Source organism: Solanum dulcamara, chromosome 9, assembly GCF_947179165.1.
Source record: "Solanum dulcamara chromosome 9, daSolDulc1.2, whole genome shotgun sequence".
Taxonomy (NCBI): domain Eukaryota; kingdom Viridiplantae; phylum Streptophyta; class Magnoliopsida; order Solanales; family Solanaceae; genus Solanum; species Solanum dulcamara.
The window spans coordinates 71,255,217-71,272,715 of NC_077245.1; the positions used below are offsets into that span (position 1 = coordinate 71,255,217).

The window sequence follows — 17,499 nt, forward strand, 5'->3', positions numbered from 1 at the left end:
TGCAATAAAAAATCATCGTTGTTCTTCATAAATAAACAATTAAAAGGCAAAATATTCTACAAGCATGTATCACTCTGATCATCTACATTTCACTCCTTCAGTACCAATATGCTCCAGACCAGTGAACCCAAGAGAACAGATCTGGGATGGAAAATAAAGAACACAAGAAAAGATGAACTCAGTAATTACACGTATCAAATCGTAGTGCTGCATGGTATCTATAAAGGAATTTCAGCCATCGGAGAGTTGAACCACCAATTTCACCAGCGTGCATCTTCCATAAGAGCGTCTTTAGGTGCTTGCCTGCATTAGCAATTAATGTTAGTAACCTAAGTATTTTTGGGTGTGTGGGTTGTTGGGTGGGGAAGGAGGTCCGGGGAAAACATACAAGGGGAGGGGAGGGGAATAAAGCTCACCAAAAGGAGGACGACTTAACTGGAAGTCACAGAAACCATATAATTTTGTGTCTGGAGATGCTAAATACAGCTGATCAAAATCCTCAAGTTATTTCTTAGGGAATTCCACCTATACGAGCTTCGCAAAGCACAACCAGTCCTACATCCATCCAAATGAGGACGATACTGGAATGAATTAAAACATCTCAAACCATTTGTGAGATTTTCATTGCTAATCATCTCTGATCACCACAATTGGTATATCTAAGAGGGTGTTTGGCACAAGCTTGTAAGCTGGTCAAATCCAACTTATAAGCACTTGGACTTATCTACGTTTTTGGTAAACACTAAAACTGTTTATAAGCCAAAATTAGCTTTAAAGCCACAAGTGACAAGTAGGTCCCTGCCAATTATGACTTTTAGGCTTATAAGCACCCTCTAGTTTGACCAAAATTTTTACTATTGTATCCCTAATATCTTTTGTAATCCCCTAATTACCCTTCCCAAAACAAAACTTCTACCTCAATTTTCGACATTCTTTGTTTTCTTTGAGAAACAACAACAATACACTGACCTTACCCCTACCTCGGAGGTAGAGAGGCTGTTTCATTTTCTTTGAGAAAGTACTTCTTGATTCAACTTTTTTTGTAAATAGTTGTAAGGGCATTTAAGTCATTTTAACAAAAAAAAGTGGTGATCAACCCTACAGCCTGTTAAATAATCCATTGTGAAGTTGCTGAACACAAGTAAAGGGTAAATAGATGCTGCAGGTGCTTTAAGATAACATGATACAGTATATGGATGTAACATCAACATATGCCATTGCAGACAGAACCAACAGAAATCCTCATAATCACACGATTGAAGAGGAATGTTCATCATCAGAGAAGAACAAGAAAACGGAACACCGTCCGTAACTAATTCTACGGGTCCCATGAAGTATTTGGGAAATGGTTGCTTTCTTTTCAGAATTATATAAGGAAAACGGAAAAGTTATTTTACTTGGCTGTTTCCTCTGCTTATTTCAAAACCTGCCTCAAAGGTTCAACAAGGACCTATTATAATTGCAGGTTATCGAAAGATAACAATGGAAAAGTTACACTCCACTTAGAACATTAGGAAGCACCACCACCTGCCTTGGAATTTACAAGTTAAGGTGCATAACTTCAATGTAATGCATTTCTTATTCTGCCTTCTCATAGAGGAATATGATCGGCCAACTGCAGATGATGTCAATTCTAGAGCAAGAGAAACTGGTGATTTTGCAAACAAAGCAGCACCAGACAAGGTTTTTGTGATATTCTTGTTTGATCTTAGGAAGCAATCACAACATACCAAAAGCAACTTTCCCTTACTTTAACCGATCATCCCCTCAACCCCAAAAAAAGGGTCTGCAAAGGTTCCTTAACTTCATCCCGAGAACTTGACTTATTCTTCACCACATCAAAGATGCATGAACATGTGTTCACTGTGTCAGGGACACACCAAAGTTGCACTCAGAACTAAAGTTGATGATAATCTAGCATATTCTTTTCATTTTATGTATTTCTAGAGTATTTCTTTAATTAGAAGTTCCTCCGTGTAGACTGCAACTTTAATGTGTCTTTTTTATTTATTGGCATCGTCTTTTTACATGGTTCGTATGAGTTAACTGAATATATCAAACAATGGATAGTTCAATCGGAAGGCAACTTACTTATATTTGATTAACAAAAAAAAAAGTAAGGAAATGAAATTTTCTAATTTCTATCAGCAAGAAATGTGAAACCTATCACCTTCTGCTCCCTTTTATTCTGTATTTATTCTTCTATTTTATTGAGCAAAGCCTCTGTTTCCTTGATTTACCCACAGCAAAAAATATTTTCAGCTTCTAAATGCCCCCTTAAGTTTTCCATACACAGCACACAGCCAGCCAAACAAAATCTAGATATTACAGGTAAGCAAACCACAGAGCATAACTATTAGGTATTCCCTCTTTTCTTACTTTTGCCATGGGAGGTGAGGAGGTGATAACAGTTCAGTTGCCTGGTACACTAAGAGACTGCTTAATTTATGATTTTTAAGAGTCAGGGAAAGATCCCTTGCAAGTTGTTCATCTGATTCATGCTCTATCATGGAATGGCTTGGTCTCAACTAATAGATAAAAAGTCTGTGCTGCTTTCTAGAATATCTGTCTCCTCTTTCGGTTATACTTAATTTGAGGATTCTCTTATCCTCTAATCCCATTCTCCTTATTTCCATATTGACAATAATTTACTTCCACATGAAAAGGAAAAAAGAAAGTAACATTTATACCTCAGACCACAGGCAAATAAGACCTTGAGCAAACAAATATTTATTTATTTTGCAAAGAAGAGCAAGGAAAATCTACAAGGGATCTCTCAGAAAAACTCTCAAATATATAAGTAATACCTTGTAATGTCAAGCGATTCCACTATCTGAAGGGTAACTCCCTAAAACTCGCAAAAAGGTAGCAAATTCCTGCAAGGAAAAAACAATTCGCATTCTGTGCTCAACTATACCACTTTGACAACCCTTATGAGTGGTCTAACACTTTGCGACCCTGTATGAATGACCAATAAATACTTTACATGAGATATGTCAAAGAAGTACCTTTAGATGCCCCAGAGCATTTTGAGCCCTTTGATCAGCCATTGATGCTTCGAAATCAACGTAGAAAAGGTAAGGAAAATACCTGCACATGTATAACATTAGGACAAACTGTTTTTCTGAGTATAAGATGATACTTAGTAAGAAGAATGCACTTATACAATATGTGAGGACAGTCGTAGGAGACTCAGAACGCTTTTCACTAGACTCTAGAGATTGGGCTGCACCAAGGATCAACTCTCAGCCCGTTTTTATTTTCCTTGGTGAAGAATGAATTGACACGGCATATTCAAGAGGATGTACCATGGTGTATGTTATCGCAGACAACATAGCATTGATTGATGAGACACGTGGCGGAGTTAACAATAGACGGGAGATATGGAGATAGGCTCTAGATTCTAAGGGCTTAATGCTGAGCAGGACTAGAATAGAGTACATGGAGTGGAAGTTCAGTGTCGCATCACAAGAGGCTGATGGGGAAGTGAGGATTGATATACAACTCATCCTCGAGAAAGGAAGCTTCAAGTACCTTGGGTCTATAATCCAAAAAATGGGGAGATCGATGAGGATGTCGCACATCGTATTGAAGTAGAGTGGATGAAATGGAGGCATGCATCGAATGTCCTATGTGATAAGAATGGATCCCCGAGACTTATAGATAAGTTCTATACAGTGTTAGACCGACTATGTTGTACGAGGTAGAGTGTTGGTCAGTCAAGAACTTGCATATTCAAAAGATCAAGGAGGCAGAAATGAGGAGGCTTAAATGGATGTGCGGGCATACTAAAAAAGACAAGATTAGCAACGAAGATTATATGAGGCAAGGTGGGAGAAACCGTCATGGTAGACAAGATGCGAAAACAAGGCTGAGATGGTTTGGACATGTGAAGAGGGGAGCATAGATGTCCCGTGTGGGATGTTGGCGATCATAGATTCAACCCATTTCAATTCAAAAAATTGAATAAAATCACGGGTTGAAATATTATGGGACATCTTCAAAGACTTAAGACTCTTTGAAATTCTTCTCTCTTTCCCTTCGATCACGGGCTGAAATATTAGGGGACATCTTCAAAGACTTAAACTCTTTAAAATTCTTCTCTCTTTCCCTTCGAATAACCCTTTTATTCCTTAACAGATTTTGTGCCGCCCTTGGAACACCAATCCGTATGATTTCACGCCCTCGGAAACATGTCATACGCCGATGTGCTCTTCTACATTGTTTCTTTGCTCGATTTGAGAACTCCCACTTGGAGTAATTCGAATTTGTCCCTGTTCAACCATGTCTATGTCACTATTACTTGTAGAAGACAAAAACTGTTTAAGGACCATAAGGACTAAACGAATTTATCTAGACCAATTTAATGCACACAATTAAATCACAATATATGTACAAATATTAACATATGGCAATTAATAAAATTCATTAAATATTAAAGTCAAAAACGCAATTAGCTTTGACATATTCAAAAATAATAACTAAAAGGAGTACCCTTCCTTTTTTAAAAAAAAATATTGTACTAAAAAGGTACATGTACTACACAGATTATAAAAAAATATTCATCACAGAGCTAGTAATTACTAGTTCTTGTAGTAAACCAAAACAAATCTCAACTATATGCTTGAGTACTACTATGCTAAAGTAAATAATATATATTAAATTACTAGTAAAACTCATTTTCTAATAAAATTAATAGTACTACCCAACTGCATGTTTAAAAAAAAAATAAGTGCAATAGTGCACTATTTTTAATGGCACTTGATTTTTTTCAATAAAAAATGCCATACACGCTAACCCATAAAGAAAGCAAAGAATAGGGGTCAACTTTTCAGTAAATAAATTAGCGAAAATATATTTGTCACAACTAGTGCTTTTGGGGGTTATTTTTGTAATTAGAGGGGCTGACAAGGGTGGATCGGTAAATTTACATTTTTTGTACCCAAAATGCCCTCTAAATTTTAAACCACTACCCGATTTCCAAAACACTGCCTAAGGAATACCACCCTGTCAAATCCCAGCGGCTCCCCCCAAACGTCCGTCTTCCATTCTTTATCCACTCCAATACTCTTGTCTTCCATTGTTGTTTCTTCTTCCATTCTCAACATCCGGTTGTTTTCTCTCCCTCTCTTTCGTTCATAAATTTCATCTCATGGGCAAGTATGTCTATGTTGTTTATAAGAGGAAAAATAAGGTATATACTCAACTTGGCAAGAATGTGCATAAAATGACCATTGGAGTTAGTGGAAGCTTGTACTGAAAATATAACGCGTATGATGACGTTGTTGAAGCTTTAGAATATTGGAATCTTCTAATAGATAGAGTGCTATTATTCGAGGAATCTTTTCATAATTCAATAGTGGATGAAAAGAAATTAGAACTTAATGAGCAACATGTGTCTATGTCAGCAATATCTTTGGCTGGAGTTGTTTATGGAAAATTATTGAAAGATTAATTGGTCAAGTAAATAAGGCGATTTTTTGGAATGTAATTGAATGTTCTTTATTTTGTTATGTTAATTTAGGATTTTGTTGTATCTAGATTGGATCGGGTCATGTATTGGACCTGATTTTTTTGGATTGGCTTATAAGTTGGTCATACGCTGTTTTCAACTTTTTTGAGTGTTTGGCTAGCCAACTAAAAGCCATTTTGTGCTTAAAATAAGCCCAAAAAAATAATTAGATTTGTTTGGCTTAGCTTATCTAAAGTAGCTTATAAGCTGAAAACAACTTATAAGCTGAAAAAATAAGTTGGGCTAGCCCAACTAATTTTTTTTAGCTTATAAACTACTTAAAATAAGTTAAGCCAAACAGACACTTGATTTCCCCCTAAATTTATTCTATAAAAAACATTTATTTTCATAAATATAAAAGTAAACATGGCTACAAAACAATTTGATCTAAATATTTCATTTGAGCTTAATATAATAATTCGAACCAGCTGTCTTGCACCTTGGCTAATTCCATGAGATACCTACCACCTCCCACCAGCAACAAGTACCAGGTAACTCTGTCCACCAAGGCTAGGACAAATGGGAAGAATCACCTAGTATTTTTTTGTCTCCGCCGAGTTTTAAACCTGAGACCTCAGGGTTCTCAACCACTTCAATGACCACTAGGCCACACCCTTGGGTGCACTTAATACAATATTCACAACTTGTCACAATATTGTGTAGAGTAACTTAATAGCTGACAAAACAAAAAGACTACTCAATATAGACCTTTTGAGTCTTTTTTTATAACCTATTTGACTAATCAATGCAGTGAATCTCTCAACAAACATTGTGGACTTCTTAGGCTTTAAATACACTCGACCCTCTTTCCTTCTAATATCACTCGTCCATCATCTTACCAAGCAAAAATAAAAACTCTAGAATAGTAAACACGACCATGTCTTCTTCCACAAATGGGAATGAACATGTGTTGCCAGGAAAATGGATATCTCCAGAAAAGATTTTCAGTTCAATTCTTTTTTTTTCTCTCCAACTTAGCTCAAATGGAATATTTAGATCATATTATGTTGTAGCCATGTTTACTTTAATATTTATGAAAGTAAATCTTCTTAATAGAATAAATTGTTAAGGCCCTCATTATAATCCAACTACTTTTTGACAATAAGCAAGAAGTGAAAGAATGACCAATGGCCCAATCCAAAAAAATCAGGCCCAATACATGACTCGATGCAATCTACATACAACATAACCCTATATTAACACTAAAAAATTTCAATTTACATTCCAAAAATCGCCCAAATGATTTACTTGACAAATTAATCTTTCAATAATTTTTCAAAACAATTCTAACCAAAAATATTGATAACATAGACACATGTTGCTCATTAAATTCTAGTTTTTTTCATCCACTACTGAATAACGAGATGATTCCCCTGAAGATTCCTCGAATAATTTCACTTTATTTATTCGAAGATTTCAATTTTCTAAAGTTTCAACAACATCATCATATATGTCATACTTTCGGTACAAGCTTCCACCAACTCCAATGGTCATTTTTGCACGTTTTTTTGCCAAATTGAGTATATACCTAGTTTTTTCCCCTTTAAAACAACAGACATACTTGCCCATGAAATGAAATTTATGAACGAAAGAGAGAGAAGGAGAGAAATAGCCAGATGTTGAGAATGAAGAAGAATAGAAGAAGAAAAACAATGGAAGACAAAAAGATTGGAACAAGAGTATTTTTGGAAGAAATAGAGTAATAGAGTGGATAAAGATTGAAAGACAGACGTTTGGGAGGAGCTGTTGGGATTTGACAGGGTTATTTCTTAGGGTTGTATTCTTTGGGCAGTGTTTTGAAAAACCAAGTAATGGTTTAAAATTTAGAGGGCATTCTAGGTGCAAAGAAATGTGAATTTACCGATCCACCCTCGCCAGCCCCTCTAATTACGAAAATACCCCCAAAAAGCACTAATTGTACCAAAAATATTTTCGTTAATTTATTTACTGAAAAGTTGACCCCTTTTCTTTGCTTTCTTTATGGGTTAAAAAATCAAGTGCCATTAAAAATTGTGCCATTAAGAATTCTACCAAATGGATGTGAAGACCGCTTTTCTCAATGGAGAACTAAATGAGGAAATCTACATGGAACAACATGTACGTTTCGTTGTTAAAGGCCAAGAAAAGAAAGTTTATAAATTGAAAAGATCAATTTATTGCCTAAATCAATCTTCAAGGCAGTAGTACCTGAGATTTCATGAGGAGGTGATTTGTAAAACAACTTGGTTGTTATAATATTCTCATCAATATAAGACTATTGAATTTATATTCATATCTCATATGCATGTGATAATGTTTTAGAAATAAAGAGTGTCAAACAAGTCGCGAGATTGACTCTCTCATACGAGCAATTGCCTCTTACGTCGGAGAACGTGAAGAAATGATTTTCACTACCATGTTATGACTTGTTTTATAAGCTAGACAAGAGTCTCTCTAAGAAGATGAGTTTGAGGATCATTGAAAAGAGAAACTTAAGTTTAATATCTAGAGGTGTCTAGATCAAGGCTGTACAGTGTTGGATAATTAAAAGAATGAGACACATGCACCAATATAAGATGAAAGCATCATAGCACATGTTTCATACCACGTGTGTTACGCGATCAACGGGTTAATGAAAAAACGGATCCCTGCTTCTTCACTGTATGAGACCCTAAAAAGTTAAATTAACTTTTCACTGGAATACCCTTTGACCTTTTACTGTTTCACGAAGTTTCAATCAATGTTGCTACTTTAGAATGTCACTAATAATTATGAATGATTCGGCAGTGCATGTCTAGGAAAGCAGTTGAATTGGAACAGATAGATTCTAAGGAAAGACGATTAAATTAAAAATAATGTAACTTGTATACACAAGCCGCCTATTACACTAACCATATAGGTATCGAGTGTAATTGTGTATATAAAGTTAAACATGAACTCGAGTTCACCTCTATAAGAAGAGAGATCAGATATGTAACTACTGAAGCAGTAAATGATGTATGGCTTATTGTGAGTTATAGAATCCTCATATTAGTAGCAAATTCTTTCCCCGTGTGATTGGATTCCTATGTGGAGCTTGTAAAACCTTGCATGTAGAGTTCTTGATGCACGTAGGTCGCACAAACTATTTGTCGTATGAATTAAATGTATTGTTAAAGTGGGGGAACAGTTAACTCGTAACTGATTGTCAAAGCACACCATTTAAGAAGGGAGTGCTTCTTCCTCAGAAAAGAGAAACAAGTCATGAGAAACGAAACTGTCCAGAAAAATCAGAAAAAGAAACTTTCTTTCTTCGCTTACCATTAACATTAAAAGCATCTAGTTTGTGACAAACTGTATTTGTTTCCTAGTGATTCAAAGAAGACATTTGAAGCAATACTTGCCGGTTTGGATCTTAACATCCAACATATAGTCTAATTCACCCATATCTTTCATATCAAATGAATTTGAAAGCCATGACTTGACAGTTTTCACATACTCCAAATTATTTTTAGCTAATAAAATATCATCCATGTAAAGAGAAAGAATTACAAAATTTTCATTCGACTTTTTTCACATAGATGCAATGATCTTTCATCGATCATGGTGAAATCACCTCCCTATGAAATCTCACTTACCACTGCCCTGAAGATTGCTCTAGGCCATAAATTGATCTTTTCAATTAACAATTTTTTTCTTTCTTGGCCTTTAACAACGAAACATACATGTTGTTCCATGTAGATTTCCTCATTTAGTTCTCTATTCAGAAAAACGGTCTTCACATCCATTTGGTGTAATGGACAGTTAGTAGGCAGTAGAGCATTTTCTCTCTCCACAGTGGTAAAGCAGGGTTTTAATCTAGAGCATCTATTTATTCCCTTACCGTACTATTACTACTATGCCAGCACTATCTTATGCTTCAATTTTATTACAATTGTCGTTTCCTTCACTTGGATTATCTTTAATATTTATATTGTTAGTACTTCTCTTTCTTCAATATTTTCATCAGAGATTTTTACTCCTGCATTTTTTATTTTTTTTGATAACAATAATGTCCGGGCCGGCTTGCACACATGGCGACTAATATGACGAGATACCTACCACCTTCCACAAGCAAATAGGTACCAAGTAACTCTGTCCATCAAGGCTAGAATAGATGGAAAGAAATCGCCTAGTGTTTTGTCTCTGGTGGAATTTGAACTTGAAACCTCAAAGGCTCAACCCATTTCATTGACCACTAGGCAACACCCTTGGGTGTTTTACTCTTGCATTTATTTCAAATCATTTTCTGTAAAAAAAAATTCTTGAGCCGAGGAATTTTCAGAAACTACCTCTATACCCCCACAAAGGTAGGAGTAAGGTATGCATACACCCCACTTGTGGAAATATACCAAGTATGTTGTTTCGTGTGTGTGTATATATATTATCACCTCGACTAATAGGGTACACGTTATCCTCCTTCCTACCAGTACACGTACCAGATAATTTTGTCAACTAGAGGCTTAGATAGATAGAAATAAATCACCTAGAGCCCGTTTGGATGGGCTTAAAAAAGTAACTTTTATGTATGAAGTGTTTTTAGAACTTTGAAGTGCTGAAAGTTATTTTTATAAATAAGCAGTTGAGTGATTGGATAAAAGTGCTTATGTTGAAAATAAGTGTTTGAATTTTAGGGCTAAAAGAATAAAAAGGGTAGTTTGGGAATTTAGTTAAAATATAAGGGATATAAAAGTAATTTCCATGGTCAAACAAAATGGCTTTAAGCACTTAGAAAAAAAAGTTAGAATCCTAACTTTTCATTTTTGACTGACTTTAAGAACTTTATGACTTAAAGTTAGCATTAGAAAAACACGTCCAAAAGCTAAAAAGGAGTTTATAAGTTGGTTTGACCAACTTAAAGCCCATCCAAACGGGCTCCTAGTATTTTTGCTTCAATTGGGATTTGAACGTGTGAATTCATGATTGTCAACACACTTCATTAACTAGTAAGTCACTAAGGGGTCGTTTGGTAGAGTGTATTATGAGAAACAATCCATGCATTATGTATGGAATTATTTAGTACTATGTTTGATAGGAATTTAAGGTCTATATATAACTAATACAAGTATTACTATAGGGTGTATAACTAATACCTTCCATTTGGTGGTATTAGTAATACATAGGATTTAATACCATGAGATTAACATATGTAAAGACAAAAATACTCCTCAAATCCTTTTAATCCTTTTGTTTATTTTCTTGGTTTTATGTTTTATATTTGTACTAGTAAATTTATTTGAATAAATTAGCTTTCAAATTTTAGTATTTAGAGAGTTGTTTGTTGCTAAATAAATCTAATATAAATCAATACAATATTTGAAATCTGAGTTGTTTAACCTTTACTAATTGAAAAGGCAAATATATGATCACATGACGTTTGTGATCTTAATTGAATGTATTATTTGTTGATATATATGTGGTTTTCTAATTATTAGTATTTTGAACAATTTATAAAATTGCATACATATTAAAACTACACTTGCAAAGTCCATGTGTAAACGTAGATGATTTATTAGATTTTACTATTATTTATCATCTTTTCGATTTTAAAAGTTGGCGGTCTATCTTTTTTAAATTGAAAATTGTCATTTTGTGAGTGATGAATTTATTAAAATGACAATTATTTACCCTCAAATTCAAGAGAGAAATCAGCAAACATAGCGACAAAATTGTTCTTCTCCTATAGCTAGTTAGAAGGCCACAAAAAATAATATTGTCTACCATTTATCTACCTTGACTCAATTACATGAAATAGAAAAGTCCATAATAATTCAAGGGTATAACTGGAAAGAAGTTTTTTTGTAAAGTTTTAAACCAAACAAAAGATTAGGTGGGAAGCAATGAACCAAACACTTGATAAAGATAATCCATGCATTACTAATTCATAATTACTAATCCCTACGTTATTAATCTTTGTACCGAAGGACCCCTAAGTGTCTAAGCCACACCCTTGGATTATATATTATCAGGAGTATGTATAAATTCTGTTCTGAAATTGCAAATGTAAAGAGAAAAATTGCATGATACATACTTTGGAAATCCATCTACACTATCATCAAGCACCCGCAAAGCCTGCTTTTGCAGCGGACGACTCTCAATCTAAGCCAGAATTTAGATTTGAAATCAAAAGGTTGAATTTGCATATCCAATGCGTGATGTGAGAAATAACCAACAAAGTTTCAGCAAACCCAAACTAACCTTGGTAAGGTTAATATTTCTCATGGCAAAAACAGCAAGTGCCTTGAAAAGCACCCCAGGACCTTCATCAAGTGAAAAGACTACACTAGTCTGCCATGATCAATAGATAAGAACAAACCACAGAATTAGGTGAGAATAACTTTGAAGACATCCAAGGAAAAAAATATACCAATTCAGTTACAGTTTTTGCTATACTGCCGAAAAGTATCTAAATTCCGGACTAACCTTGAATGGTTTATCAGTACGAGGAATAATGGGCTCCCTAGCCAACATAAGGAAGCGGGTGACGTTATCAGAATCATCCTGAAATATGCATACATATACTGACGAATGATTTAAATAATGACAGACAACTTGCTTGTTACATCAGATTTTTGTAAACCTGAATATCTTGTGCCAGCACATTCAAACCGTAGATCCTAGACGCAGCCAAACTTGCAACTGCTCCTGCATCTTTGAGTTTATTGAAAGCAATATACTGCAGAAATAGTCAAAACAAAAACGCATTATGATTTAAAAGTCCAAAGATAATTTGTTGAATCTATTTTAATCTACCAAGCAAATTGTGGAATCTTCTAAATCACAAAAGTGGAACAGTCATAATATCTCGTCTAACCTTGGCTGCACCAGCAGTATCATCTACAGCTTCTCTGACCAATCCCAACTTTGTCAATGTGTTCTCACACTGAGCAAGAGCCTGATGTATAACCAGGTTTTGTATAACTATGTGTTTCAAACCATATAAATTATTAGAATGCAAAAGAAGCATGCCTGCGGATGGCTGAGAACTCTTTTCAGGTCTTCAATTTTGACGCCATTGTTAGCCAGCAAACAGTGTCGAATTGCTAGTTTGACTTCTCCAACTATATGTAAACGGTGTCTCAGCAAAAGGTCATAATTCCTGTGGATACTCCCCCCTAAAGAGTTTTCTATTGGTAAAACTGCTCTATCAACAAGCCACCTTTCAACAGCCTATCAAACAAGAAAGGAAAGTGAAATCATGATCCATTTTGATATACATAAGCCCAAAGGACATTGAAACTGACTTCCTGCTACAACTAAAACTTACTGCTAAGAATTTTTGCTTACCTACTTGCTAGAAAAAAGAATCTATAGTTGACCTATTGATTAAAAAAAAAAAAAAGGAGAGGCCTTAGCCTTTAAGAAAAAATAAACCAAACAAGATTTCAGTTCAAGAATCTTTTGTGGACTGAGCTATTATGTCTCGCCTCACCGAATTAATTCACCAAGACTGACTGAAACCATTTGAAGAGAAATTTTAAGGTAGCTGAAGGCCTGCAGTATAAATTTTGGGATTTGGTACATCAAAGAGATCAGTAAGAGCTGCTTGGGCCTGACACGACCTAAAGGGGAATTGGTACCATTCTTACAATAAAGAGTGAGTGGATGGTACTTATGACCAGATAATTCCTGCTTCTGTAAGTCGCAAATCATTGTGTTAGAATTTAGAATCAAATATGGTAGTCAATCCACAAAATGTTGGGACTACGACCAGATATTCTGCCCATGCATTAGTATTTATATTCCTGCATACTACAACCAACATATTTTCAACCCAAGATAGATTATGCCAAGCAAATATTATAATAAATTGATAATTGGATATTTTTGTCTCCTACTTTCAAAAGTATACTTCTTTCATCAACACCACTTGACTACCTCTCGATATTTCCAATAAGCAACCAATATCGGGTTCATGATCTAATCCAAACCCCAAAAATGGAGGCATTCAAAAGGCCGAAAGGCAGAGATAGGTACTGACGAACTCAATTTTTGAGACGTATTATGAACATAGGTGGTGGCCTCTGATGAAGTCTATGGGTGAAGAAAACTACAAGAGTATAACAACATTTTTCACATAACATTAGATGGCAATAAGCATTTTCCCAGCTTGGGCAGCTTGTTCTTAAATATCAAAAAATTTCTTACACGGGAACATTCTATGTTTAACTAACCGATCTGTTCATATCCATATTGACGAGAATGCTTATATCATTAATTAGCTTATAATTGAGTTGTTGACCACCAGTATTTATTTTTTTTACTAAAGGAAAAATGAAAATGAGTCCATAATCTATGACTAAGGCAAAGATTAGGAATCTAGAAAGCTATTGTTAAAGTGAAATTGGTTCAGACTAAAGTGGATCAACAGTTTAACAAATGATATGATAGTCTAAACCTATTTCTGTGATAAGTAGTCTTTACCATTATTTTTCATAACTAGAACTTCAACATTCATGACATGGACACAATAACCATGTCTTATGCAAGGAAAAGATCAGTCCGTGAGTACCTTCAAGATGTTAAAACGTACAAACCTTTCCCTTAGATCAGTCAGAGATTGCACTATTTTGGTGGTATGCTCTAAACTGTTTTCCTATTAGTTGTCAGTTTTCTTCACAGCCGTTTTTCCTTTTCATTACTCCTTTGTTTTGCTTCACTTGAGCAGAGGGTCTTTCGGAGATAACTTCTCTATCTCCACGAGGTAGGGGTAAGGTCTCATACATTCTACTCCAGACCCCACTTTGTGGGATTTCACTAGGTATGTTGTTGTTATTTCTTAAGATCTTCCTCATTTAAAAAAAAACATTTTCTTAAGCTATTTTTTTAATTTAAGGATATTCGACAACTATTTTGCGAGGTACTACTCCTTGTTATTAATTAATTAATTAGAACATGAAGTGTTTAGCTCATGGTTAACGCCACATATGAGATTAATAATTACTTGCACTTCCGAAACATATCTATCTATCAACTAACTATATCTCAATCCCAAATTAGTTGGTGTCAGTTTTATGAATCCTTTGTATCAACCTTTGCATCTATTCCACTCTGTTCAGGTCAATTTCATTTCAATACTAAGCAATAAGTCCCTTTTTCCTGACAATGTGGTACTAACAAGCTTGCCCTCTCCTCAACTAATACAACAGGTGGTATGTTATCGCCTACAAGCACAGGTTTTGAGTAATCCAACCCAGTATGGCTAGAACATACAGTTTATTAACTACTTTATCTTGTAAGAAAATTGTGTCTCTAAAAGTATTCATTTTCCAAATGTCAAAGTTATTCCCACACGAACATACATGTCACTAGCCTGAAAAAAAAGAAGACACATTTGACAACCATAAGAACTAAAGTAAGTGCTATAACAACTGAGACTTTTTGCTTCCATTTCATTCCATTCTTAACTAAATCCGCGATTATAGATCGTTTTAGACAGCGGACTCATGTTATATTATGTCTACTTATCCATTTATTTTTCTTCCTTTTTTGGATAAAAAATCGTCCCATTTAACACATTATATCATCATATTGACACACCTAAAAGCCAGGTACATATGAGGTCTACATATGACATGGCCCTGCTACTTGCACCATCTGTAAGGTCTGATCATTTCTAATACAATTATCCAATATTTTATGGTGACACATCTATTGCAACATTATATTTCTATTGCATTACATGTTGGATCTAGAGATCCAATTATCACTCTCATGTAACATTGCTTGTCTAACATCCATTCACAAAGCTTGTCATTTTGTTAGAACCTCCTACTGGATATAAACTTATAGCACTCCTCCACTTCATCTGTCCTATTATAATTCTATAACTCATATAGATAGTGTTAACTTATTAATTTTTCTTTTGAAAGGTAAAAAATTAACAAAATGAAGCAATCAATGATGAAGATTTAACTGTCATCCACTCCTACACGCATTTAAGAAAGAGTCTGTTTCGAATATATACAATAAAGTAATTAGTTTACAGCAAATATAGTCATGTTTTATTTACATAAAAAATAGCCAAAAATCATAGGTATACACTGAATATACGATATAGCTAGTCAAAAGTCACAGAAAGCATACACTGACTATATAATATAGCTTACCTATACATAAGCTATACACCAACCATACATTATGATACACTCAAAAAACTGAATATAGTTTAATTATACATGAGGTATACACTGACTATACATGAAATGTACACTAACTATTCAATCTCGATCAACTCAAAATCACCTCTAAACAGTCCCAAGAATTTAAATATGACGTCCTCTCGATGTTTCGAATATTTTGATATATAATTCGCTTGAACGATTCAAGTTTTCGGTACGTAAATTTTTATTTTTATTTTAAAAAAGAGAAGACGAAACATAAGAAGCAGCCGGTGGCCATTTTTAAAAAAATTAATATAGCCGAATGGCGTTATTAAGTAATTTGCTCTAAAAAAAAGCATACTTCATCAAGACAAACAAATTAAGGACTATCCATTCTAGAATGCAAAGGTGAACTCACTTCAAAAGCAGTATCAAATTGTTCACACGGAACTGCTTCACAGTTGAGGTATGCTTTCTCTGCAGCTGATTCACTATAAGCACCACGCACACCCTGAAAACATAATAAATCAACCAATCAGGAACCTCAACAAGAGGAAGACAAGCAACCTGATCAGCCGAGGCACATACAAGTTTCGAAACTCGTGAGAGCAAAAATATATAATCGGAGCCCAAAACACCCACTCCCTCGATGCTGGATCTGCCTCTGTTTAGGGATGGATGAAGGATTAAACTTTATGGGTTCAACATTTAACTTCTTCGCATTGAACCCATTGTATTTTTTAAAGTATGCGTCATACCTACTATTTATTGCAATTTTAGTAGATTTTTATATATAAAGTTATGCTCCGAATCAGAACTACTGAGTTCAGATGACTGAACTCTACATCCGCCACTGCCTCTGTTAAAGAAATAGTATAAACAAAAAAAGGAAATGCATGCATAAACCCACTCATAACCTGATAAGCAACCCGAAGACGAGAACCTTCAGAGGCCATATTGCTCAAATCAGCCGAAGTTAATGGCCCTGATATTCATCAAATTTCAACACAAAACAATCAATACAATTACACTATCCGGAATAAAATAACCCTAAATTGATCCATTTCTAAAACAAATGCAACCTACTTGGCAAGGGATTAGGTGAATCTTTAGCATTAAATTCATAAGGATTCTCATCATTGACTTTGTTAAGCTCAATCGCTTGTCCTTTCTTCATTTCACCTCCAAATGCACTGTTACTTTGGTCACCGGCGGTACATGCGTAGATCGAGATACAACGACGTCGTTTAGGTAACGGATTGAAGAAACTGTGGTTGAGAGATGGGAGATTTGAGGTGGTTGGTTCAGGAGGAGGAAGGGGAAGAGGGAGTTTCGGAGACCTAAAAATGGTGGCCGGCATGGTGTGATTGTTCACTTGTCACTCTCTGTGTGTGTTGCATGAGAGAGAGAGAGAGGAAACAAATAGCGGGAGAAGAGATAGAGATGGCGTTCGCTCCGGTGTCACTGTTTTGTTGGTGTAGAATTTACCAAAACTGTAGGCGCACAAAGGTGTAAAAACCTTGTAGCTTTAGGACGAGACGTAAGTCTCAAGATATAGAATTTAAGTCTCATGGATTTACGGGGATATATATTTGATGTAGATTTGATTTTATAATTTTATTACTTAAAAAATAATGATTTTAGAAATAAATATATATTATATTAAAAGTATAAAAAAAATTAAAATGTTGAATGAATTTTATATTCTTCATTAAAAATATCTTCTTTAGATAAAATTATTTTTTCACTTTGTTAAATATATATATATATATGTATATTAATATTTAAGAGTCCTAAAATATATGATAAGAAATATTGTGAGAATTAATAAATAAGGAGTCCTAAAATAATATTATGATAAGAAAAAAAATATTTTTAAAACTAAAA

At 34.6% G+C, this 17,499-nt stretch overlaps 1 protein-coding gene across 3 annotated transcripts; it reads right to left on the minus strand.

Moving 5' to 3' along the window:
• On the minus strand, positions 1-17,170 carry LOC129902532 (arogenate dehydratase 2). Of its 3 annotated transcripts, XR_008770108.1 has the most exons (13): positions 16,699-17,169; positions 16,530-16,597; positions 16,031-16,123; positions 12,479-12,679; positions 12,324-12,404; positions 12,090-12,185; positions 11,933-12,010; positions 11,708-11,797; positions 11,541-11,608; positions 3,009-3,090; positions 2,808-2,876; positions 437-555; positions 1-303 (listed from the first exon to the last, which is right to left on the minus strand). XR_008770108.1 is itself a non-coding variant. In XM_055977827.1 (12 exons), exons 1-11 carry the CDS (start codon positions 16,970-16,972, stop codon positions 2,817-2,819), a joined length of 1,191 nt encoding a protein of 396 aa, XP_055833802.1. In that variant the 5' UTR covers positions 16,973-17,168; the 3' UTR covers positions 1-303; positions 2,808-2,816. The 3 variants fall into 3 exon arrangements, 2 of the variants coding, with proteins under 2 accessions (XP_055833802.1, XP_055833803.1); XM_055977827.1 differs by lacking the exon at positions 437-555 and having other exon boundaries at positions 16,699-17,168; XM_055977828.1 differs by lacking the exons at positions 1-303; positions 437-555; positions 2,808-2,876; positions 3,009-3,090 and adding an exon at positions 3,105-4,274 and having other exon boundaries at positions 16,699-17,170.
• Positions 17,171-17,499: the final 329 nt, after the last annotated feature.